We start from the raw sequence: 27,651 nt of genomic DNA, 5'->3' as shown, positions 1-27,651 counted from the left end.
TAAAAGGTATACGTTGCTACTTTTTTCCAGCATTAACAGGTGTTAATAAACATTAATCATTTTTTGCTGCTTTACCCCTTTATGTAAAACTGAGAGTCAGAAACACATGAGTAAAACCTTTATCAGCTCTAATCTCACATTCAATTTCATGTAAGTGTAAAATAGAGAAAAGTAGGTATATTTGTACTTTTAAGCAGCCATTTTATCAGCACAAAATATTTGGCATGTTAGTGAAAAGTGATGGCCTCCCAGGCAATTATATTATTTTTTAGTAGCCTGTTATATAGGGGCTTCTCTGGTCTCAGTGGTAAAGAATCCACCTGCCAAAGCAAGAGATGCAGGTTCAATCCCTGGGTGGGAAAGATCCCTTGGAAAAGGAAATGGCAACCCACTCCAGTATTCTTGCCTGGAGAATCCCATGGACAGAGGAGCCTGGCGGGCTACAGTCCATGGGGGTCACAAAAGAGTCAGACATGATTTAGTGACTAAACAAGAACAGCAATGTTATACAGACATCTAGGCTCATAGAGTTTTCATGGGGTGAAATAGCTTTCATTGAGAGTATCAACTAACGTAAGAATCTAGGGAAATGTTGGCAAAATAAAAAAGCGGATAACCCTGTGTTGTTTCCAAAATGATTATTTGAAATTTTACTGGTCCACAAAATTAAAAAACTTTTAACAGTAGATCCATATCAATGCACGTACACACACACAGACACACACAGACACACACAGACACACACACACACACAAGCCCACACATACACATTCCACACACCAAGCTTTTGCCAGGACCACTGTCCCCACCCACCTGCCAGGATTCCTCCTGATGCCTGCATGCAGTATATTAATTACCCCTGATTTCAAAAATGCTTTTTGTTGTTTTAATTTTAGAGGAGGGTTTTCCACACCGTGCTTTGCCAGCTCCTCAAGATTGTTCTAGCTTCAGAAGTACTGGTTGACCCTTAGACCCATCCCCCAGCTTTGCTTTTAGCACATGCCTCATTGTAGACAGTCATTTACAGTCTGTGTTTAACCTTCCAGAGCACAGTGAATGCTCTTATTGCCCTTAAAGACCTGTGCTCTTTCTCTGCACACACAATGTGACCTTCAGATCAGAAATCTGATTAATTCTGTCTTACATGGTCAGTGAGAGATGTGCCTTAACTGTGCTTTGTGCTTGAAAATATAGCAGATAAGTTGCAGGGAAAATAATAACTAAAAAATAGAGCATCTTAGCGACTCTTCAGCAAGGTTTCATCTATTTGCGTGTTACCTAAATTCCCACTCCTAGTATGTGAATTTAATTATTCACTCACTTAGTCACTTGATAGGAATGGGAAAGTTAATAGTTGAAAAATATTTTCAAAATACCAAACGTAAAGCAGAAGCAATGTTATTACTAATTCAATAAAGACTTTAAAAATGGCCCACATCAAACAAAATATTTTTTTTAAACTATCTTTTCAGATTTTTCTCTGTTGCACTTTTAAGCTGGATGCTAAAATACTGAATGAGTGCTCTTTTTTTTCTCCTGCAGTTATTTTTTTCAATGAACCAGTATTTCCTTCTAGTATAGAAATCACTCACAATCCTATAAAGGCTCTATAGCTCTACTAGGTTAACCTCACCAGGTTACTTAGTAACCTGGGGTGATGGAAAGTTGGAAAGACTTCTGTGCATGGCCCTCACTCATCAATCATTGAAGATGGTAATAGAATTTACATTAGGACTGGAATGGGAAAGTCAGGTTAATGTAAAGGGTGATCCCATGGAAGTTCTACAATGGATATTTTTTCATATTACTGTTCCCCTACAACCTCCAATTTTATGTATGGACATTTAGAATTGGATAGTTTTATTATAGCTAATGGGGCTTCCCTGGTGACTCAGTGATAAAGAATCCACTTGCCAATGCAGGAGACTCGAGTTTGATCTCTGGATAGGGAAGATCCCCCAGGAGGAAGAAATGGACACCAACTCCAGTATTCTTGCCTAGAGAATCTCATGGACAGAGGAGCCTGGTGGGCTACAGTCCGTAGGGTCACAAAGAGTCAGACATGACTGAGAAACTGAGCATGCGTGCATTATAGCTAAAGACAGGAGTTGCTTACCTACAGGCACACAGATAATAAACCATGAGTTTTATATATGTATTTTCCCAGAGATAATTGTTCATTTTATAACCATAATAACCCATTGATAAATTAAATCTGTATTTGCATTTCACAGAAGAAATTCAATTTCAAACATATAATTGCTTCCAGTTATCAAACATTTACTAAATACAAGCTATTCAGCTAAGCACATTAAGTACTTTACCCATCGCTTTTTACACTTTACAATCCTTTATTCACTAACTCAACTAGTATTTTATGAGTGCTTGGTAAGTGCCAGACACTGTGTTAGAAAATGGACTATAAGGTAGTGACTGTCATTATGATGTTGTTGTTTAGCTGCTAAGTCACGTTTAATTCTTTTGCAACCCCATGGACTATAGCCCACTAGGCTTCTCTGTCCGTGGGATTTCCCAGGCAAGAATACCGGAGTGGGTTGCCATTCCCTTCTCCAGGGGATCTTCTTGCCCCAGGGATCGAACCTGTGTCTCTTACATCTCCTGCATTGACAGGCAGGTTCTTTACCACCAGCACCACCTGGGAAGGACCTTACTTAACCTCCATGCCATTTTTCCATACCCCAGGAAGAGATGCAATTGTAAATTGTAAATTCAGTAAATCAGAGTAATATGTTTTCTTTAATAGTTATCTTTGAAAAAAAAACATCAATTTAAGCCTAATTTGTAAGCTTTTACTTTCCACAATTCTTTTTGCCCCGTATAATAATATTTCTATAACAGGTATGGTTTTACCAGCTGAGTATTTGTATCTCCAAGTAGGAGCAAAATTTTTGAACATTGACTATGTGACTGTCTTGCCTATTGCATTCAAGTGTGGACCATCTCCTCCACATCTGTACACCATTTCTTCATCCTTTATTAAAGTTAGGCACCTCTGTCTAGGGCTTCGTGGAGGTATGACGTATTTCGTATGTGTCTACCCACCCATGTGAGTCTTACGCATGTTACATGAGGATCTTGTTAAAATGATTCTGATTAAGTAAGTTTGGGGTATGGATTTAAATTCTGAATTTCTAACGAGTGCCCAGGTCTTGTTCAAGCTGCTGACCCATGGACCACACTTTAAGTAACAAGGTAGACTAGCCCTGTGTTTAGAGTAGGTCTTATGTGTCAGTTATGAAAAGGGAATCTTTATTTTTACTCCAAGCAAGTTTAATATTCCATCTGGCTCTTATTCAACCTTTTAAAAAAGATGACATGCCTTTCATTGTTTTCTCATGTTTGAGAAACATGTCAAACAGTTTAAGATGACAATCTTTCCCACGAAATAGAAATCTATTTCTCTTCATTTGATAAATCAAAGATACTGTCTGTTTATACTTCACATCCAACTGAAAATCTCTTATAAAATCCACCAGAAAATTTCTGGGTGTTTTTTTGGCAGCAACAACTGAGATTTGCTTTTGCAGTTTATTTTTTATTAGGTTGGATGACTTAATTATCAATTAGAAGGATGACTAGTTGGAACTAGCGGACATTCCTTATGTTGTACGGAATCCTTCTGGTTTTTCACTGCCTTTTGAATCTCTGGGAAAATAATGCATTGTTGATGAAACAAAACAAAACAGAAAAGTGGGCAGTAGCTATCAGAGGCAAAATAATAGATTCTTTTGCTGGTCGTTCCACTGGGAATAAATGGGTCAACGAGCCGCGTGTGTGCTGGAACCTCAAAGAGAATGATTCCTTTCATCATCACCTTGGCAGTAAATTGTAGTGGATCTAAGAAGTGTTGACAGCCACTCTGTGTGTTCTAGGAACCAGAGAGCTAACAGGAAGTCTGAAATGCTCAACATGATATGTAGTGCTGAAATTCCTGGTTCTGTGCCCCTTTTTTGTTGCCATTCAGTAAATTATGCTTTACCTCTTATTGAACGATAGGCAATATTTCTGAGATCTATAACAAGTGATATATTCAGATGAAGAAATAAAGTTCAAATTGTTCTTGCATAAGCACACAAGGACAGAGGTTTTATCTGTTTCGTCTAGTGCATAGTAGGTGCTCTATGTATATTGGTGGTTGAACAAATCTTACTTGGTCCAGTTTCTAGTTTGAAGAACAAAGGGACATTTTTTTTCTGGAAACAAGATAATTTTTTCTTAATTGAAAAATGATGTGAGAAGTGAGAAGTGATGCAAAGAATTCATTTTCAGATTTTTTCATTCCAATAGGCTCAAAAGTTTATTTTTCTCCTTTTAAATCTTTCTACCAACTTCTCTGAAAATGACCAATGTTTAAAGGAATATATTTGAAAATTATCCTATTAACTTGAATCATTAAGAGGTTCTGATTTAGTACCCAAAGATAGAACAAGTACTAACTGCAATTTTGTAACTTTTATGTGATGTTGAATTTTTTGACTCTTATTCATCGCTTTATAGATAATATATTTTATTATTTGAGTATGTGGCATAGTAGGCAAATAAAGATCTTCTCATAATGTTCTTAGAGACTCAGAGATCCTTCAACCTTCCCAGCTAGTGGAAATTGACCTTGCGTGAACCCACAGAGTAAGCCAAACATACTGCTCACAAAAGTCGTATATATTTAGCTCTCCAGTTCTGTTCACTTGGCGTCATGGAATTCTGGAGCGCTCCACAAAGAAAAACCTGGCAGTGGTCATGTTGACAAACAGTAAATTCGATTTTTTAAGGGTTCTAATGTTGAGTGAATATAGTAAATTTTTATTATTATTCTTGGTCATTTACAGCTCAGATTATCAAAGAATTCACTGACTCACGGAGTCTCTTGCTGGCTTATATTTTCTAGTTAGAGAATTTTTCTCAAGTTTTAAAAATATGACACATACAATACAACCCATGCAAAAAAGTAAGTGTGAAGAGTTTTTAGATTACATGAATTTGTGGGTGTACGACTGTTTCAGAGTGTGAGCATCAGTTTCCTCTATCTCACTTTACAAGCAGTTCTAATACAAACTTAACTCAAAAATATATGACGGAAGGACTTCCCTACTGGTCCAGTGGCTAAGACTCTGCTCCCCCTGCAGGGGGCCTGGGTTCAATCCCTAGTCAGGGAACTAGATCCCATATCCCTCAACTAAAATTCCTGCTTGCCACACTAAGACCTGGAGCAGCCAAATAAATATATTTTTTAAAAAAGAATATGTGAAATAACCATACTGGGGCCACAGTAGAACAGAAATCATGGACTGTTAATACCTACAACAGGACACTTAAAATTATCCATTTCATGGAATGGAAGCAGGATTTACTTTGCACTGCAGGATATCGTAACACAGAATGTTAACAGCAAGGAAAACCTTAATAACCCAACTGAAAATGACACTAGGGCTATGATGTTGTGTTTTTGTGAAGGTATTGGCACAAGAGATGGGACTGCAAAAAAAGACAAGGACTTCAAGGGCAAAGCACAGAGACAAGTGCAGTTCAACCCAGGCCAGACCCGGGCCACGTGGCGAGTGCGGATTCTGAGCGACGGGGCGCACGAGCAGTCCGAGACCTTCCAGGTGGTTCTCGCAGAGCCCGTGCTGGCTGCCCTGGAGTTCCCTGCGGTGACCACAGTGGAGATCGTGGACCCAGGAGATGGTAAGAGCGACCGGCACCTTGCTCGTGTTGTCGCTGTCGGCTTTTTATAACAAAGCACTTTGCGGAGGAGGTTTTTACATGTAATGTTTGGATTTCCATAGCGCAGACTTTTCTAGGTCAGCATTCTTAGATATGCTGCTGGATTAGGGAACTCAAAAATGAAAGAAGAGAAGCTGTACTTTTTTTAAGTCAGTGAACTACGAGTATGCGTAGGATTATCGACATGTACATCACTGATCTCATTTTTCTAGAATTATTTCATGACTTTGTTGTTGTTTAGTCACTCAGTCGTCTCTGACTCTTTGCGACCCCATGAACTGCAGCACACCAAGCCTCTGTGTCCTTCACTATGTCCCAGAGTTTGCCCAAGTTCATGTCCGTTGCATTGGTGATGCCATCCAGCCATCTCATCCTCTGACGCCCTCTTCACCTTCTGCCCTCAATCTTTCCCAGCATTAGGGACTTTTTAAAGTCTTTTAAATGTCGTTTAAACAAATACTTTAAGGATTAGACGGTTTGGGGATTAATTTGTTCTCCATATAACACTTAATTATTCAAATTTATTCATATCTTCATCAGTCAAAACTTTTCATCCTGCCGTACGTTTCCATATTTTTTACATGACCGCCAACCCACCCCCGCTTTTTGGTGAAAAATCTCTTGAATCATTGCTCCTAAATCTATGAGATCACGTTCTCTTGTCATTGCACAGCCGTGGCTGATGTTGGTTAAAATGAACCTCACTGCTTTTGAGTGTAATTTGACCTTCCCTTCCCCTGCCACACTCCTACAGTCCTGACTTGTCTCACTGCAGCCAAGAAGGAAAAAAAGGTTGAATCGGCTTTTTGAGGGCTGGCATTTATACAAAACTTGGAGAGACTCCGCTAAAGCTGAAATCCTGTCAGAAGACAGACATGACTTTCTTTTAAACTGCCAGCCTACTTTATTTCATCAGCCAGAAATGGTCTGTGAAGATACAATCTACTGAGTACATGAAATGGAGACGTATGTGGAAATCTCTGGGTTTAACAACAGAGCATAATTAAAGAAAGAGGATGGGAGAACCGGAGCTCCGGCTCTGCTTGTTTAACATCTTTGTCCTTAGTTGAAAATGAAGCTCAGTTATGTTTATCATTTCCATTAAAGAACAGTTAACAATTTAATTACATTCAATTTTATCTGCATTATCTGGGAATAAACAATTAAATTTTCTTTTAGTCCTGAGTTTGGGGTAAGTTTTGGGTAAGCTAGCATAATAAAGCTTCTCTCTTTGGAAGAAGCCTATGACAGCTTTACTACATATAAACTGGCCTGTTAGTTAGAGCTTATTTGAAGCCATTGCTTGGTATTTGCCCATTGGTATAATTGCCATACTGACCTTAAGGAATAAGACACTTAAATTCATGTGCTCTCCTATTTATAAGCCCAGCATAACACAGAATACTCTCTACTCATATTAAATCTAAGAAGTGGGGTTTTAATAACAAATACACACAGGTACACACACACACACACACACATACTCTTTATATAACCTTAAAGGCTACCAAATAAAAACTTGCCATAATTTCATCTTATGTAATGGTCATCTAAGCTGTCTTGGCATTTTCTGGATGAAGTTCAACCCCATTCATTCCAGGCCATGATCATCCCTGTGATGACTGACAAATGTTCTGATACAGCAAATGCCTGGTATGTTCCTTGTCTTGTTGAAGACCAGTGGTCTTGAAATTACAAGACCTGGCTTTGATTCCCAACTCTACCATCTCTAGTTGTCTGACCTTAATCAAGTCAAATAGCTTTTATTACTATTAATATTATTTAATTTATTAATTATTAATTAATTATATTTTATTAATATTTTGCTTCCCAATGAACAAAAAAGAAATTCTTATGAAAGAGTTCCATAAAAACAAGAAGCACAATACAAATACGGTTGTTATTTCTCTTACCATAAATATAATGTTTGTTATATTTCATATTCACAGATTAAACAATCTTCTTTCTTTCCGCAAAGGATTGCTTTCCTAACCATTTCAAAAGTTCAATTGTTTCTTTCTACTCTGTCTTATAACTCTTCACCTATAAATTCACTAGCTCTAGGAACCATTGTGTCTATAAGCTCTCTTGCTGCATATTAATTCTAGAACATGTTATGAGACTGTTTTTGCATGCATTAAAAATGTATCCAACTCACACTGGTGCTGAGTACAGCACTCTGTATTGGGGATGCAAAGATAATAGAATAAATTCCCTCTATCAAAGAGTGTATGGAGTAATGGGAAATAGAGCTCTATACGTAAGTGATGGCAACAGAGTGTGATGTAGTAGAACAAAGAATGATGTAGAACAACAAAGAAAGTGCCTTATGGGAACAAGAAGGGGAGAACAGCAACTCTGCTTTGTCTTAGGCTGGGAACTGCTTTTACTTATGAGCCATTTAATATTATATAAACACACACAAGTACGCTTTTGCCGGTTCTTTACTTACCCATAACTGGCACTGATAGTGATAATAACTGAAATTCATCGAGCACTTGCCGTGTGGCAGCCAGTATCCTCAACACGTTTTACACATTCTTTCATTCACTTCTTTACCTCACTACGTCTCAGGCTTCTGTACCAGTGTGGGCGTTTTACTTGATACAGTTCTTCTGTTTGAATTCGATTGCTGTGAAGCATGGGTCATTGTCTTAAGAGAAAGAAAAAATTACTAAACAGTTGTTCAAAGGTCCACACACATTTATACATTTCTGGTACCAAAAGGTCAATAAGAAAAAAAAAAAAATGGTACAAAATAAAACTATTTCATGTGATGGAAAACTTTCCAAAATAAAAACATTTAATGATATGAAAGAAGATTACCCAAAGATTCACTCTAATCAAACTATTTGCATAGTGCTTTAGAATAATTTTTGGACCTCATGGTATCCTAATGTGAACTTACCATACTTACTATGTGACTTATATATGTTTTTATTAGTCTTATTTTTAAAGTTCCTATTAAATTAGCCTATTTATCTGTTTTGGAGTTTAAAAAAAAAGAAACACGTTGAAATGTAAGAAAGCTTTCCATCCATGTTCGCCAATCATTGGCAGACTCCACATTCAGTGCCATTTGTTGGTTAGTCTGAGGCCATACGGGCAGCCTGAAGATGTCCCAGAATATCTTCTGGGTCATTTTTGAATATGCCAAACTTCTTAAAGATGATGGACACTCACTACCTTCATCCAGGCACTGTATTTTTCTTTCCCTTCTTTGTTCTATTATAGCAAAGAGTTTTAGGAGATATTTTTTCTATCCTGTTTTTAGCAGTCTCTCTTTTTCAATCTGCTCAATATAGTTGAGAAAAGGACATCTTTCAGATGTAGTTACAACTGTTTTATTTCTGAGAACAGAAGTCATTTTTTGCCTGAGTTACAGTGCAGTCAAAACCTAAAAATAAAATTGCTGTTAAATGAATCAAAGTACTCCTTTCAACTTAGCCACACGGGCTAATAAAGAGTACATTCATTGTATTCGACTTCATCTTTCAAAACAAAGACTAGTGAGACCAATCTGAAGACATAAAGGTAGCACACGTTCCTTGTCAGGAATTCAGAGATTTAAAGAAATGAAAGTCACCTGTGGTCCTACCATGTGAAAAGAACCAGTGCTTACCTCTCAGGGGATGACCCTGCGGCCACTCTTTTCTGTGTCTCTGTTTACTTAGTCAGGGCTTCCCAGGTGGCACAGTGATAAAGAATCCTCCTGCCGATGCAGGAGACAGGAGACGCAAGAGACGCAGGTTCGATCCCTGGGTCAGGAAGATCCCCCAGAGTAGGAAATAGCAGCCCACTCCAGTATTCTTGCATGAAAAATCCCATGTACACAGGAGCCTGGCAGTCTACAGTCCAAGGGGCTGCAAAGAGTTGGACACAACTGAGCCCAGCTCACACATTTACTTAGTAGAGAGTTCAACTGTTTCTCCAGTATCACCCTTGCCTTGTCTCTCGGTGTACACAGTAGTGTGTATCTATTAATCACAGACTCTTAATGTATTGCTCCCTCAAGCTTTTCCCATTGGTAACCATAAGTTTTATTCCACAATAAAACTTTCCCCTCCTCTGACTGCTTTGGGTCTCAGCCAAATACAAGTAATGGTGGCTGACTCCCCTGCTATCAGTTCAGTTCAGTTCAGTCGCTCAGTCGTGTCCGACTCTCTGCGACCCCATGAATCGCAGCACGCCAGGCCTCCCTGTCCATCACCAACTCCCAGAGTTCACTCAGACTCACGTCCATTGAGTCGGTGAAGCCATCCAGCCATCTCATCCTCTGTCGTCCCCTTCTCCTCCTGCCCCCAATCCCTCCCAGCATCAGAGTCCTTTCCAATGAGTCAGCTCTTCACATAAGGTGGCCAAAGTACTGGAGTTTCAGCTTCACCATCATTCCCTCCAAAGCTCTGAATAAATCGCCTTTGTTTGTTTCATCCCGTAGGGTGGTCTTTGTTTCCACAGTATCTTGCTCTGAGTAATACCAAGGTGCTTCCAGTGGACTTTAGTCCTGAAAGCTCCATGGATCCACCTACCACCCACCTCATCACCACTTCACTGGCCCCGTGTTCTGTCCTGTCCTCCTTGCCCAGTTTACTCGAACCGTGTTAGCACCCTGGCCACTCCTTGTATGGGCTTCCCTGGTGGCTCAGTGGTTAAGAATCTGCCTGCAATGCTGTAGGAGACACGGGTTCGATCCCTGGGTCAGGAAGATCCCCTGGAGAAGGAAATGGCAACACCCCGCAGTATTCTTACCTGGGAAATTCGATGGCCAGAGGAGTCTGGTAGCCCACAATCCTTGGTGTCACAGAGTCGGACACCACTTAGGGACTAAACCACCACCACCATTCCTTGTATATACCTGGCCCGGGGCCCTTTTCACTTGTTCATACCTTTGCCTGGAATTCTCTTCTCGAGTTACTCACATGGGGTATTTCATTATCACTTTTCAATCTCAGCTAAAATTTGACTCCATCAAAGAGACTATCCTGTTTAATACAGACCTGCCACGGCATACACAGGCCCCAGCCCTCTCTACACCCTCAGGACCCTCCATCTTCTCCATATCATTTGTCACCTCCTGATATACTATGTATTTTCTTGAATATTTGTGTATTTTCTTCTTCTTCACTCCCAACTAGAATGAAAACTCCATGAGACCAGGGATTTTTTTACTTCCATATCTCCTCTGCTTAGTTCAGTGTCTGGCAAGTTGAAGTCACCCCATCAACGTTTGATAAATGAATAATTAGTTGTGAAAGCTTATATCCACAGCTTTTTTAATGGTGCCATTTTTTAAACTTGTATATCAGAGTCCCAGGAGAAAACAAAAGGCACATTCAAAATTAGCAATTTTAAAATACTTGAATAACAAGACTATTTGCAAAGGTGAGGGCGAGGATTGGGAAACCACCAGGGCTTCTCAGGTGGCACTGGTGGTGAAGAATCTCTGCCAATGCAGGAGATGCAAGAGACGTGGGTTCGATCCCTGGGTCAGGAAGATGCCCTGGAGAAGGAAATGGCAGCCCACTCCAGTATTCTGCCTGGAGAATCCCATGGACAGCAGAGCCTGGTGGGCAATAGTCCAGGGTCCCAAAGAGTTGGACGTGACTGAGTAAATGAGCACAACACAGGTATAGTTAAGTGCCTTAAGGCTGGTAAGAGCAGGTACCATCACCACCTCTAGCCTGGGGGAACAGAGAAGGAGGAGCTAGCTGAGTCAGTGTGTGAGCTGGGGCAGCCAGTGGGCACAATGACCTTTATTTGTTGGGGTGCTGCCAGCTCTGGGACCTTGAGGGCAGGCGGGGGGAAGGTCCTGTCTGTGCTGCTCTGTGGCTGGCCCAGCCAGAAGCCAGAGAACAAGGGAAACCTTTGATGTGGTTCACATTAGTCAGCCCTTGGGGTACAGGGCAGGGTGGAGAGGGGTGGAATGTGGACCTTGGTGACCAGTGTCCATTATTCCAGCATCTTTTGTAATCATCCAGAGCAGTGTGGCTTACTGTTTTCAAAGTAACCAGAACATTTTCTGTGTATATATGGGACTTCCAGTGAAACAGACTCCCAGGCAAATATCAAAGCATCTGTTTGGGGGTTTATCATGCCTAGCTATTGACCTAAACGTTTTATTGAATGTTTTATTGATAGATGGCTCAAGCAATAAAGAATCTGCTTGCAATGCAGGAGATGCCAGTTCAATCCCTGAGCCAGGAAGATCCCCTGGAGGAGGAAATGGCAACCTACTCCAGTATTCTTATCTGGGAAATCCCCTGGACAGAGGAGCCTGGCAACTATAGTCCTTGGGGTCACAAAGAATTGGGCCTGACTGAGCACATGATTGATAGACAGTTTTACATTGAACCATAATTTTCAACAACTTCATTATGCCATTTTTACTATTTACTGAACCTCTCCTCTACTTTACAAAATGAATCATTGAGACTTACAGTATTGTATAATGTTGTATACTCAAGAAATGATAGATGTGTTCATTACGGTCAACATATAGATGTATCAATTCTATAGGGACTACAAACAAAATCACCAGGTGTTAAACAAGGCATAATTATACTTTTAATCATTAATCATTTAGAAGGGACACATGGGGTTAAAAAAATAATAGAATGGCCATTACAAGATCTGAATTTTAATCTGAACTTGATCAGTAAGAGTTCTTGACAAGTAATTTCAACTCCGTGGGTCCAAGTTCCCTCATCAAATTGAGGGGTGAGACAAGAGTGCTTCTACGCTCTCTTCTACATCTAAAAGCTGAACTGCTCCATTGGAAGATGGTGATCTTCACCAAGAGAATGAGGTTGGATTTAAAGGAAGTGTGTCAGCAGCACTTACTAATTGAGAAAAAAGCAATTACTGGAGTTGAATGCAATGCTGTGTTCTATTTCTGGGTTAAGAATTCATTGGTCTGGAGCCTACCTGCATTATAGCTGTTTCTTCTCCCCTCTCTTCCCTCCTTCCCCTCACGCTGAGCTCTTCTGAAAGAGTATGTGGGGAGGGGGAGGGGCGGGGTGCCTATATACAATGGAATATTCAGTTCAGTTCAGTTCAGTCACTCAGTCGTGTCTGACTCTTTGCAACCCCATGAATCACAGCATGCCAGGCCCCCCTGTTCATCACCAACTCCCAGAGTTTACTCAAACTCATGTCCATCGAGTCAGTGATGCCATCCAGCCATCTCATCCTCTGCCGTCCCCTTCTCCTCTTGCCCCTAATCCTTCCCAGCATCAGGGTCTTTTTCAATGAGTCAGCTCTTCGCATGAGGTGGCCAAAGTATTGGAGTTTCAGCTTTAGCAATGGAATATTACTCAGCCATAAAAAGGAATGAAATCGGGTCATTTGCAGAGACATGGAGACTGTCATACAGAGTAAGAAATAGACAAGCAAATACTGTATATTAATGAATATATGTGGAATCTAGAAAATGGTAAAGATGATCTATTTGCAAAGCAGAAATAGAGACAGAAATGTAGATAATACTGTATATTAATGAATATATGTGGAATCTAGAAAATGGTAAAGATGATCTATTTGCAAAGCAGAAATAGAGACAGAAATGTAGATATGTGGGGGCATGGAGGGAGGGCGGGGCAGGGAGGGTCAATGATGAATTGGGAGGTTTGGCTTGACATATGTACACTACTGTGTATAAAATAGGTAACCAATGAGAACCAACAGTATAGCACAGTGCTCTGTGTTGACCAAAATGGGAAGGAAATCCAAAAATAAAAGATGAGATGTTATATACATATGGCTGATTCGCTTTACTGTGCAGCTGAAGTTGACACAGCAGCACAGAGTAACTGTACTCCAATTAAAAACAAAACTAAATAAGCCATAAGTGTACAAATATCCCCTCCGTCTTGAACCTTGTGCCCACCTCCCCTGTCCCACCCATCTAGGTCATCACAGAGCACCACGCTAACAATTATGCAAATAATGATAATGATGATAAAGAGGAGGAAGAGAGCAGGAGGGTAACAATGAACCAAAATAATAATGATATTAAGAAGAAGAATAAAACTGAGATGTATAACAAGTAAGTAAATAAAATTGAGATCGTACATGAGGAAAAATTTTAAAATAAAAGAATATGCAAGGGGAAATGATCAGTCACGAGAGCGGTTTTGATTTGCACAAGATCGTTTCACATATAAGAAGCTCAGACAAAAACAATTGTATTTTCTCCTTAGAATCAACTGTGTTCATCCCCCAGTCTGAATACTCCATTGAAGAGGATGTTGGCGAACTGTTCATTCCCATCAGGAGAAGTGGAGACGTGAGCCAGGAGTTGATGGTGATCTGTTATACGCGGCAAGGTAGCTTGATTTGCAAATGAAATAAAATGTCCCCACAAAGATATAAATAAGCCTCTTAACATGTCGGAGCTATAACATTAAGCCGTGAAGATTATACTTTTTTAGTACAATTTTCAAAAAGAAAAAAAAAAAGTGCATGCAGACATCCTCCTTCACTATGGCACCTTTGAGGGTCTGGAAGGACTTTGCTGCTTATTGAAAACATTTCGGATATACTTGGTTTACTCTAATACTCAAGGCCTTTGGGATTGCAGGAAATTGAAGTTCCCCTCCTCTACTCAAGCCTGCTCAAGTAGAAGGAGATTACTATTAAAAACAACAACCAAAAGAAGAGGCAAGGAAATGCATACCCAAGGAAAAGAACTAATTTTAAACTAGTTTGAGACTCATTGCAACCAAATTTAAAAACGCTTGTCTTGCTCATTGAGTCAGCATGCTCTGAAAGGTGATTTTATGTAACACAAAATTTAGATCAAAACATAATATAATTAATATTCTAAACACCTTTCTAGGAAACAGGTAAATTTTTTCTAAGCATATAAAAGAAAAGGTCTTAGGTACAGTTAACACCTTAGCAGACTTTCATTAAAATTTTCATTAATGTATATGAGTTGAAAGTCAATATAGTATGGTGGTCAAAATGCAAATTTCAGGATCAACCTTGAGCTCTGGGTCCCAGAGCAAGTGGTTTGACTTCTATAAACCTCAGTTACCAAACGTGTAAAACCCAATAGACTGGTTAAGAGGATTAAGGAGCCAATGCATGGAAATCGCTTGGCACTTTGTCTGTACACCGCAAGCATTTGAAGAGTAGGAGCTATTATATTATATTATTGTGTTGCTTTAAAAAGACCACTGGCAGGAAGTAGAGGAGAAAACACTTGAAATGTAATATTTGTCATATGTTGGAGACCATTATGAAGATGACTCATAATGCCAGAACAGTATGTAGGCGCTATTGCGATTTCCAGGAGTATTCATAGATACGATGGACCATGAAAATGCTACAGATGAAAATAATCGTTTCTGGAAATACTCTTATAGTATGTTTTATAAGCCCCTTTTGGATCCTCCTTGCCTCCAGGAACGGCAAGAGGAACCGTGCCAACGTCTGTGCTCTCCTATTCTGATTACATATCCCGGCCCGAGGACCACACCAGTGTTATCCGCTTTGACAAAGATGAGCGGGAGAAGATGTGCAGGGTCGTTATAATTGATGACTCCTTGTTTGAAGAGGAGGAAACATTCCACGTTCTCCTGAGCATGCCGATGGGTGGGCGAATTGGATCAGAGTTCCCAGGGGCTCAGGTTACAATCAAACCCGACAAAGACGACGGTAAGTACTAATTTAGCTAAAAATTATTCCTCCTACCGGGCAGACCAGCCCTCTAAACCTTCTAGAAGCAAAGCCCTCTAAACAGAAAGAATGAGAGTGTGAAAGAATTTTCATGCGTGCATTTATCTTATGCTTGACTTTATAGTGTGATTAGGTTTCTAGGCTGGCTGCATGAGTCCACTGTCTTTCTCGCTTTAGTGCTTTGGAAGGGTAAAGCCATGCCTATGCGTGTTTTCTCCTGTGTACAGTTTCTTTGACAATGCCATGTCCCGTTAAGTGAATAAATTTAAAAATTTCATGGCGAAGAATCGAAGCAGTTTTAATAAATGATTTGTTATTTTATTTGTTTTGCTTCAATTGTAAAAGCTTATTTTTTGTAACTCGAATCTCTGTGTTTGAATTTGTTTAACCAAGAAACTAGCAGACAATTCTATTAAACGAAGAACTAGGAAGGTGGTAAGTGTATGGGAAATTAAGTCCAACAGGCTTCCAAAAAGGAGGAGAGTTTATCCTGACTCTTCTTCATGAGGGAAACCTAATTACCATAAAATAATCCTCCCAGGCTTCCCTGGTGGCTCAGATGATAAAGAATCCACCTGCAATGCAGGAGACCTGGGTTCAGTCCTTGGGATGGGAAGACCCCCTGGAGAAGGGAATGGCAACCCATTCCAGTATTCTTGCCTGGAGAATCCCATGTATACAGGAATCTGGCAGGCTACAGTCCATGGAGTCACAAAGAGTTAGATGTGACTGAGCGACTAGTACACACATACACACACACACACACAGATTTGTTCATTAGGAAGAGTGTGTTAAGTCATTGCTAGCGATATTTCACTAATCTTTGCTGTCAATCTTTGGCAGTTAACTAAGGAACATTTCAGCTGATTCCAGTTTCAGCTTTTGTGTGCCAACCCAGGGGTTGGGGTTTTAGCTATAGTGGCTGAGGTTTTAGCTACAGGGGCTGGCTTCCTCAGCCACCCTGGAGAGATTATCACGCTGGTAGATATAAACCAGAGACATGTAAAAGGTAGAATGATGCACCCTGTGGTAAATGTAAGTCAAGTCAGTGCCATTCAAAAGCTTACTGACGTTAAAAAAGCTTTCTCAACAGCAGGAGTACCATAGAGAAGAAAATATTTCTAGTGCTAAAAAAATACATCATGGTATGGTGTGTGGGTGAAATATGGTTTATTCGTTTGAACTGAACTGACAGGCCTGATCACCATCCTTTTTATTCTTGAATACTTTTATTTGCATTTGGGTAAACTCCAGTTAAGTAAGGGCTTCCCTGGTGGCTCTGCTGGTAAAGAATCCGCCTGCAATGCAGGAGACCTGGGTTCAATCCCTGGGTTGGGAAGATCCCCTGGAGAACGGAAAGGCTAGCCCCTCCAGTATTCTGCCTGGAGAATTCCATGGACTGTATAGTCCATGGGGTTGCAAAGAGTTGGACACGACTGAGCAACTTTCACCTTCACCTCACCAGTTAAGTAATGCCAGGTCAATATGTAAGGAATGGCCAAACTCAGTTAAATTAACAGCTGGATGAAGTGACATTCTGCCAAGAATGACATTCCTCATCTTAGCCAAAAGGCCAAGAAATGATGACAAAGTTACATTCTGTATGTAGTATGCTTGAGTTAGAACAATATTAAAAATCAAGAAATGGAAAAATGAGTTTCTAACTGCTCAGAATATTAATGCATTGAAGCCATTAACAGACTGTTTAATATAGTTGATAATGCTAAGGATTCAGTGAAAGCTAATGGATGTTTAATGAGTTTCTAGTCTGTGGGAGGCATTGCAAGAATGCGCTGAATAGTAAAGATTATACCAGTTTTTCCACATGGGAAGACTACTAGTTTAATGATGTAGATATTAGACTCTTTGAAAACAAAAATAAGATAAAGGAAAACATATAGGAAATGTCTTGCCTTTTAAAAAAATAGTTAACCTCACGTACCACACACACAGTGAGTATTTATTCTATACTTACTAAGTGTAACATGTGGGAACTATAGAGACATTTAATGTGGAGGCCAAGATCTCACGAAGCTTAAAATCTATTTCGGGGAAAAAAACCTAAGTACATAAAAGGTTAAAGGAGAATAATTTATAAATGATCATTTGGGACAGTAAAACGGAGACAGAAGATGGCAGTTCAGTTCAGTTCAGTCGCTCAGTCGTGTCCGACTCTTTGCGACCCCATGGACTGCAGCACGCCAGGCTTCCTTGTCCTTCACCATCGCCCAGAGCTTGCTCAAGCTCATGTCGGTGATGCCATCCAACCGTCTCATCCTCTGTCATCCCCTTCTCCTCCTGCCTTCAATCGTTCCCAGCATCGGGGTCTTTTCTAATGAGTCAGCTCTTTGCATCAGGTGGCCAAAGTACTGGAGAAGGGACTTTAGACCTTTAAAACAAACTGGTTTTAAATGTTGCCTCTTGTTAAAATGACTAAAAACTAAAATGGTGTGGTCTACTTCCCTCATTTTGTACATCCTTTGGGTTAAACATAAACCATATTATGATAAAGGGCCACTTCATATCATTTTTCAAATTGTAATAGTTTCAGGAGAGGAGTTGGGCAATTACAGGATCAATTTATTTTTGACAAACTCATGAGTGGGGGAGGGCAGGAAGAAAAAGAGTGTTTGTGAATGTGAATGAGTGAGTCATTCCCTAAATATGATTAGGAGGGTCCAGAGAAGGGAGACTTTCCAGGCTTGACCATGGGAGGACCCACAGGGTCCCCAACCCCAGTCCTCTCTTAATTCTGGACCTGGCTGGACACAGAGCCCAGAAGGCCAGTTATTCATTGGGAACAGCTCCACGTGGAGCTGGGGGTACAGGGGCATGCATTAAAATAAAGGCAAGTGAGTAAGGGTCTGAGGCTGCTGGGATGGGTCATTAGCAATGGGGTACCTTTGACTCAAGCTGGTATGGTCATCGGCTCTAAAGGACTTTGCCACAAGGCTGCTGTGAACTAGTTTTTTTGAAACTGTTGATACAGTGTACTGCTCACAGCAGGAAAGGCATTCAGAGCTTTGTTCCTTTGTACACACACGAACTTGGCAAGCAGCCACTTGAATCTCTTCTGCCAGTCGCATGAAAACATTCACCACCATTACCAGAAAAGGCAAGAAGAGCTCCAGAGTTCTCTGTGAGAACAGCTCACCATTTTATATAATTTGCATTGAAGAATGACCTTATGGCTCCCAAGAAAGTGAGCACAGGGAACCGTGCCAGGGCTTGGGAACGGTTCACCCAGAAGTAAGCTCTCAAACTCATGGAGTGTAAGCTAACAGCTGTGTTGTCTTCTAGAGTGATTCTAAGATACTAAGGCTGCAGTATTGAACAGATCGTACTGTTTGCAGTATTAAGTCAACTCATATCTTTGTTTTTCAGGTCTCTATAGACAGCATATATGTCATATAATAATAACTATAACAAGGAAACTGAAGTGGGTTGCCATTTCCTCCTCTAGTACATCTTCCCAACCCAGGGATCAAACCCATGTCTCCTGCATTGACATTACAGGAGCCACCTGGGAAGCCCAATAACTATAATCTATAGTCATTAATAGGGGCTTCCCAGGTGGCCCTAGTGGTAAAGAACCCACCTGCCAATGCAGGAGACATAAGAGATGCAGGTTCAATCCCTGGGTCGGGAAGATCCCCTGGAGGAGGGCATGGCAACCCACTCCAGAATTCTTGTCTGGAGAATCCGCATGGACAGAGGAGCCTGGGCTACAGTCCATGGAGGAGCAGAGAGTCAGACATGACTGAAGCGACTTAGCATGCATGCATAGTTATATATAACTATTGTATATGATAACAGTAGCTTAGCTGTGCTAAGCCTTTTACTTAAATGATTTCATTTAATACAGAGACACACAGACTATGAGCATGGTTCTGTTATACTCAGTTTTATTATCTTTGAGTGGCCAGGTAACCTGCTCAAGGTCAAATAGCTGAGAAGAATTTGCCAGGCTGACAACACAGAGTCCATGGCACAATCGGTATGTTGCCCACATCATAGTGTACTGGCAGCATGTATATTGAACAGTTATTATAGAGTGTATATTTTATACTATAATATTCAAAAATAGCATGAGGCATCCTAGTAGAGATGAAACAAGCTGTATACTTTTCTATGCATGTTGCACTTGATGATCCTAGAATACTTCAAATGTTAGCAGTTACAGATATTCGGCTAACTAGTGCATGAATTATTTTGGTTCACCTTTATCAGTTAAAATTCCTCCAGAATCACTAGGAGAACATATGAGTGGAGTCTGGCAGTTCAGTTGTACAAAGTAAAGCATTGCTTTTCCACACCATTTAGCAAAGTGCCTAGTGGAAGGTTTTCCCGTCTGAAGGACTAGACTGGAACTGTCCTGTCAAGCCCTTATGGATAAATGGCATCTTGTGTTTGTTTTGTCTTTTGCACGGTAATGCTATCTGCCTCACTCCCATCTTTTCCACAGGGGAGAGAGAATGCTGGCTATGTAATACCGTCTTGTAGATGTTGAAGGATAAATATTGCTGATTTATATCACTAAATCCCTGGAAGCAAGTCACTAAAAACATTAGAAACCTCAAGATCTCAGTCACAGGTGAACTCCACGTTAGTGCTAAAAATCACATAAATGTGAGAAGCAACTTCTCAGATCCTAGACTTCAGATTTTAATAAGCCCAATTTCAATAAGCTTGAAATTATTATTAAAAGAGATATTACAATTTAAAAAACAACAAACTTCATTAGAGATCAAACCATTAGAAAAGATATCTTAGTAAATCTTAGTGTCAGCATCAGAAACTCCAAATTATTCACCAGCAACAGAGGTTTAACGTATCCTTTTGTCTAAATCATAAAACACAAAGAAAATGCCGATAAGCTGAGGCTACATCTTAGCTGAAAACAGGACTTTTAAAGCCTTGACCTGCATGCTCCATGATGTAAACAGAGGTCAGAATCTATGAAACACTACAGTGAAATCACAGAGGTCTGAGTGTTTATTTAGTAAGTCCAGACAGTGCACATATATGTACCTGTGGTCTGTTGAAAATATATGCTTCATAAATTGATTACTAATTAGACAACAGCATCTTCTTTAATTGTTTTAGAATGAAAAGTTAAGAAAGCGTTTTGGAATTTATGTACTATTTTCTGAGACATTTGGTTGAGCAACTGGTCACCGTAGAAATGTGACACTTGTTAGTTAGGTTTTCTACGACACTTGTCACCAAATGAAGGTAGATCTCAGATTAGAAGTCCTGAAGGGCCACCGTGTTCTCGGGATATCTTCCTTGCTCTGCACAGGTAGCTGTTACCTTTCACAGGAGGCTCATGAATTTTATGATTTCCCTAAGAAGCAGGTCTTCATTCTGCCTTACTGAAGCAGACGTTTGCATCTCTTCTCTCCCTTTATTCCTAGTTTATCAGTCATATACATACCTTTTTTTGTCATTGGCCTTTTGAATCTGCCTTTAAATGACATCAAGAAACTTGCTACTGACCTCGAGATTACCCAAAATTACCCAATAAAGAATACAGGTAATATCATTTGATAAAACCAGCGAGCTACATTGTGCTACAAAGATCACAATGATAATGTATGTTAGGATTATAAAGTGTAGCTAAAACTAAACAAACCTCTTTTCTTTGGGCCATTTGTAGCAGTTTGAAGCACTTAAAATTATGGGTAAAACTTTCCCCTTCACACTTCTAGAGACATAAAGCATCGCTTCATCCTTTTCCTAAGAAACAGGTCTTCATTCTGATGTAGTGAGACAGACGACTGAAATAATATATATTCAGACATTTGCTTATTTAAAACATTTTCTGAGCATCTCTAATGCCCCAAATGCTGTGCTAGGGTGAAAGAGAGAAAGGATTTCTCCTGCCCTCACTCACTCACCCTCTCTCTCTCTCTCTCTATATATCTATATATATATATATATATTTGTATATAGATATGTATATGTGTGTATATATATATATACATCAACACCACATAACACTTAGTAGTACCTTTCCTGAGTAGCATGCACCCCTGAAGGCTCCAAGGACACCGTGATGAACAAGACAGGCCCAATCTATAGAGGATTTCCGCAAGAAAATAGGCAAAGGGATACAAGTTAGCCACTGATAAAACCAGGCTCCACATGCAATGAAGTGAAGTGAAATAGCTCAGTCGTGTCTGACTCTTTGCAACCCTGTTGACTGTAGACTACCAGGCTCCTCCCTCCATGGGATTCTCCAGGCAAGAATACTCGAGTGGGTTGCCATTTCCTTCTCCAGGGGATCTTCCCGACCCAGGGATCGAACCCGGGTCTCCCACATTGCAGGCAGACTCTTTAACCTCTGAGCCACCAGGGAAGCCACATGCAATGGGTGTTTTCAAAACAACATCGAGTGCGGCCTGAGGTTCCAGAAAAGCCACACCAAGAGTCAGGAAGACTGAGTCATGGGAGTTGGCAGCCCAGAAACTGATGTGCATTGTCACATATCCCCTCCGGCTGTGACAGGCTCATCACCGTGAAGACCACTACAGTGTCCGGATGAGCCAAATCACAGGACAGGTCAGCAATCATGTAGTTAAACACAGTCCTGGGGAAAGAAATCAAACGACTGGTAGAGCTTTACTAGTCAGTACTTAAAACTCAGAAGAGTCAGTATATTGACCCAGCGAGAGAAAAATAGCTTTCTCTTTACACTTCATAGGGCTGAAATATATCTCAGCTTCCATTTCCCTGAGGGTGTTTCACAAACAACCTGCTTTACAATCTCAGGAAGGATGCCACAAAGCTGGAACTCTGCGGTCAAAATGCCATCAAGAAACCCGTTCTTCTTTTGTTGTCATTGTTTGAGAATCACGCTTATTCAGAAGGGTGATTTTTCAGGATTGCACCCACCACCAGGGAAAGCTTTAAAAAGCTTTGCATTCTCAGTGCTGCAAGGTGATCCTCGAAGTACAGAAGAAAATTGTAGAGGGTATAGATGCCACTTCTACACTTTGTGGATCTGTGGTGTGTGGTCCCGAGCTCAGTAAACTGGTAAAATACTGTCTACACTACACAATGGGCTTTCCCAGTGGCTCAGTGGTCAAGAATCCACCTGCCAATGCAAGGAGCCGCAGGAGATGCGTGTTTGATCCTTGGGTCGGGAAAATCCCCTGGAGAAGGAAATGACCACCCACCCCAGTATTCTTGCCTGGAGAATCCCACAGACAGAGGAGCCTTGTGGGCTACAGTCATTGTGGGCTACAGTCGTGTCCAGAGTCGGACATGACTGAAGTGACTTACCGTGCGAGCAGGCACTCTGCACAACAGGGATGTACTGAGAGTTTACCCACTTTCCAAGGGGTCATTATCCTCCCAACGCATCTAGCTTGCTTGCCTTAACTGATATTGGTCCAGAATATATAAAGTTCTTTAAAATGTCAGCGCATCTTAACAGCTCTGTATACCAGACTTACTTCAATATACCAAGAGGACAAATAAACTATTAGCAGGAGAGGTTTGATTAATTCTCTGAGGACAATTTCATTACCGTGTTCAAAACATGATATCCCTCGACATTTCTGTGAAGAGGGAAACTCCATTAAACTCTTGTGTTATCATTGTGGGGGACCCGATAATTGAGTTATGTGAGGGGTCTGTTTCTTATTTTTCTTTTGAAACAAGGAAAGTACTATAGACATATGAGTCACCGTGGCCCTAAGGCCTTAGCTTCTGAAAGAAATCAATGCAAATCAAGGGAAAAAATAGAGAACAGTAGTCCTTGCTCTAACCTGGTTTTCGTCCTGTATTTTTTTAAATTACTTTATTTGCTATTTATTTATTTGGCTGCACCAAGTCATGGCATGTGGGTTCTTTAGTTGCTGGCATGTGGGATCTAGTTCCCTGACCAGGGATTGAAACTAGGACCCTGCATGGGGAATGTGGAGTCTTAGCCACTGGACCACCAGGGATGTCCTTCCTCCTGATTCCTTAATCTTGGTGACTAGTTCTACCATGACTAGACTTTCTTCTTCCACTCTCCACCCCAAATCCTTGATTCTGTCTCCCTTATACCTCCAAATGTGATGCGTTTGCTGTCTTTTACACCCATCAGAACCGCTCCCATCTTGTGCTAGCCAGCTTCACGCCCATGCACGCGTGCCAAGTCGCTTCAGCCATGTCCGACTCTTTGTGACCCCATGGACTGTAGCCCGTCAAGCTCCCCTGTCCGTGGAATTCTCCAGGCAAGAATACTGGAGTGGGTTCCCATGCCCTCCTCCAGGGGGTCTTCCTGACTCAGGGATCAAACCTGAGGCTCCTGCATTGCAGGCGGATTCTTTACTGCTGAGCCACTGGGGAAGCACCCAGCCAGCTTCATTATCTGGGCTAAATTCCTGAGATTGCTAACTAGTCTCTCTGCTTCCAGTTTGCCACCCGCCATGGGCATCCATCCTCTAGACCCTGTACATGCATGTTTCATCACATCCCTCCCCTTCTTGAAACTGAACCCACTTGTTACGGGATAACTTCTGGGGTGAGCTTCCAACCCCTTGGCATAGCACACGTGCCCTGCCATTGCCTTCTTTTTTATTTGTATTTATTTGACTGCACTGGGTCTTAGTTGTGGCATGTGGGATCTAGTTCCCTGACCAGGGATTGAACCTGGGTACCCTGCATTGGGTGCTCAGAATTTTCGCCACTGGACCACCAGGGAAGTCCCTGGCTGATGCCTTCTGTTTTCCCTTTTCCCCCATCTCCTCACCCCAAGTAGCATACCAGCCATGCCAAATGCTTCCAGAGCCCCCAGACACTTGAAGCTATCCCTTTTATCCCAGGAGGTTATATGGCTTTATTTTTTTTTAATCTTGCTTTTTAAAAATATCAGACAGCTCTTCTCTATAAATTAAGACAAAGCACAAGTTGAAAGGGTGAAATACGATGTTATCTTGGGACCCAGATATATTACTGAGTAAATTTTATCTGAATATGAGAAATCGTTTGAAAATCGTAATGTCTATATTTTTATCTTCTGTGCTTATGGTTTCTCCTTACTGTGCAAACCATTTATAAGAAAGAATGATTTTCTGACTCCTATTTTTCCTTGAGAGGAAGCAACTATTTTCCTTGCAATAAAGAATGGGGATAGTCAGCATAAACAGGTCACATGGATGTTAAATGAGAGAAATAGCTGCCAACTAGTATCATTATCAATAAGAAAAGCACCAACCTGAGAAGGCCAGGAAGGGGATGTGCAGAGACCTGAGAGCTTAGTGACCTGACTTTGCACAGCTGGGCTGGATTCTCCATATTGCAGACCAGAAACCTAAGAACCAAAGAGGTTGACTTTCCCAGTGTCAGGCATTTCTGAAATGACTGAAAGGGGCCTTCACTCATGGCTTGTAGGAGAGCTTCTTTTGTTTTGTTTTGTTTTGTGTTTCCTCATCACACTACAAGAGGATGGAAGAGCCCTGGACCACTTTTGAGGGTCTACACTAAAAAGCAATAAAGCAGAATCACCCGCTGCTACTGAGTAATACAGGGGAAAACGAGGAAGGAGGATTCTTACACAAAGGGAGCCCATTGTCTCAGCTGGAAATGGAATGGCTTTAGCTCTTTATTCTAGAATCCCTTTCTTTGCTGCCTGCAGGCGTGTTTCAAGTGTCAATTATTGAACAGTCTGTGGTCAAGGTTATTTGTTTTTCCAGTGTCAACCACATGCCTTTATTCCTGAGACCTCACACAGACTGTGTTTGACACCACGTTGGCCGTACTCTTTTGGGATTCCCACATAAATCATCCTGATGTCAAAGTCTCTATGGATTCTGAAATCTTACTTATGAAATTCTCTTTAGTCAGCAGGAACAAAAATGTACATGCCTGCCTTCTGATGGGTGATTTGGGGAGCAGTAACAATTTTAAAGGAATGGAGAAATTAAGCATAACGTGACACCTTATTTTTCTTTTCTTTCTATAAAGGTCTGATCTTGTTTTTATTTTTAATAAAGACATTTTTCTTCATAACTGAAAAATATTGATCTATAACATATTCTAATTTTTCTCTTACATGGAATATTCGGGCTCTGTCTTTACAGATGCTCATTAAGCTTCTTTTTAAAAAAATATTCTTAAAGTGCAAACTTTTCCATTATTTAATTATTTTCAGAGACAGCACTACATCATGAAAAGAAACACAGCTTTTGCAGTCTTAGAGACTTAGGCTTGAATCCTGCATCTACTACATCCACGCTATGTAACCTTAAGATAATTATTTAATCTAAGTCTACATTTCATTTGGTTTGTAAACAGCAGATAAAAACAATGACCTTAGAAGCCTATTAACCTATAGGCTGTTGGGAGCACCATAGGTTAATATAACAAGATTCTAGAGATTCTGATGTGACCTAAAGAGGCAGACACTCAGCAAAAGTAGCAATTACGTCATAATATTACTCTTACACTAACTGTATTATTTATTGGTGTGTTATTATTTATTTATCTTAGCCACTGGACCACCAGGGAAGCCCTAAATGTGATGATTTGTATTGGTAACACTGGAAGCAGTCTGCATACTTTTTTTTTTTATCTCATGTGTCAGGCTCTATGCTTCTCATTGGAGTTTACAGATGATAACGGATGAACAGTACTTGATTTCTGCCTTTGGGGGTGTCTCTGCCTAATGAGGGAGAGGAGTGAGTGAGTGAACAGAGTGTGAAAAGTGCGACGTGGGAAGTGTGAGCCGGCTGGACGTGCTTGACTGTCAACTGGATATGTGGATATATGGATATCCACATGGATATATGTCAATTGGATTCACAACTTCCATATGTGAATATGGAAAGAGACCAACTCTGTAGGGCCTTGCAAACTCTTAGATAATGATTTTTTGAAAAGCACAGTAACTACTCAGTTCCCTGGAAAGCACACTCCTCCACAGCACTGCAAAATACTGCAGCAAGGTGGTAAAGAGGCCAGAATCTTTAACGAGTTTAAAATGTTTCCGATCTTAACAAGAGAGAAAAGACTCTCTGCTTTGTCATAAATACTTTTCTTAAATCTAATATTTTAAGAAATATTAGATTTAGTATTTTGAGGCTGTGGTTCATGGAGGTATGTTGTGCAGATTAACTCTTGCTTAGTATTAACATTTTTATTACAAAATTATTGCATGAGAACCAAATAGAAGAACATCACCTAAATGGCAGTAGCCTTAGCTCCCTTGTCAAACCCATCCGTCTCCCTTGAGGTCACTTGAGTACCGTGTGTGGCTTTTCTGTATACACAGTCATGTGCACACATTTCTTTTGACTTTGACTAGAATTAATTGTTGTTATAGCAAAGAAGCAACAAGCACATATTTCCTAGAATGTGGGAGACAGTCTGTCTTCCTTCCCACTTACTGGCTATTGATCTTGAATTCCTGGACTTCAGTTTCTTTATCTGTATAGTAGAGATGATAACAAACCTACCTCAAAGGGTTATTAGTCCTTAAAACAATTCAGGCACACTAAAAATACTCAATTAATGTTTACTATTTTACTTGTCCTTCCCTTGCTGGTTCAGATGGTAAAAGAATCTGCTTGCAATGCGGGAGACCCAGGTTTGATCCCTGGGTTGGGAAGATCCCCTGGAGAAGGGGGATAGCAACCCACTCCAGTATCCTTGCCTGGAGAATTCAATGGACAGAGGAGCCTGGCAGGCTACAGTTCATGGGATCACAAAGAGTCAGACATGACTGAATGACCGTGTTATGAATATTATTTTATGTTATGCTTACTTCACAGAACAGTGTATCATGAAAAAGTTTATGATGGTACCCATAAACCTGACTAATTCTTTTCAGTGGCTACACAATATTTCACAATGTGGCTGTAACGTATTTTAAAAATTCCCTACTGATGAGCATTTAAGTTGTTTTCAGATCTTTTTTCTGTTACACATATGAGATAGTAAATATCTTCTTCACATGTACAAAATATCTTTTATTTCTCTAGTGTTTATCATTATATTAGGTTTTAGATGCCATAAAGAATAGTGGTTAGGGAATTGTACATTGAATCCATTGAGTTGAGAAATCAATTAGTGAGTTATGATCAGCTTTCCTTCCTGTCCCTTGTTTATATGAAACAAATATTAAAAGTCTTAAAAACCCTCTTCTAGAGGTGGGTTCTCAACAGTGTTTGTTGAATAAATAATATTCAGGAAGCCTTCTTCAGAGGCTACTGGATGGTAGAAAACTCTAATGAT

At 40.4% G+C, this 27,651-nt stretch overlaps 1 protein-coding gene across 1 annotated transcript in view; it reads left to right on the top strand.

The window, feature by feature from the left end:
- FREM2 (FRAS1 related extracellular matrix 2) overlaps positions 1 to 27,651 on the top strand; it is a 161,025-nt gene that overhangs the window by 73,417 nt on the left and 59,957 nt on the right. Inside the window, exons 4-6 of the mRNA XM_070800166.1 lie at positions 5,473 to 5,703; positions 13,941 to 14,066; positions 15,151 to 15,402. Of these exons, the coding sequence (XP_070656267.1) occupies positions 5,473 to 5,703; positions 13,941 to 14,066; positions 15,151 to 15,402 (609 nt within the window). The remainder of the gene's footprint in view (positions 1 to 5,472; positions 5,704 to 13,940; positions 14,067 to 15,150; positions 15,403 to 27,651) is intronic.

This window comes from Bos indicus, chromosome 12 (assembly GCF_029378745.1).
Source record: "Bos indicus isolate NIAB-ARS_2022 breed Sahiwal x Tharparkar chromosome 12, NIAB-ARS_B.indTharparkar_mat_pri_1.0, whole genome shotgun sequence".
Taxonomy (NCBI): domain Eukaryota; kingdom Metazoa; phylum Chordata; class Mammalia; order Artiodactyla; family Bovidae; genus Bos; species Bos indicus.
Note: the sequence above shows the minus strand (reverse complement) of the source record. Positions and strands in the feature narration are given on the sequence as shown.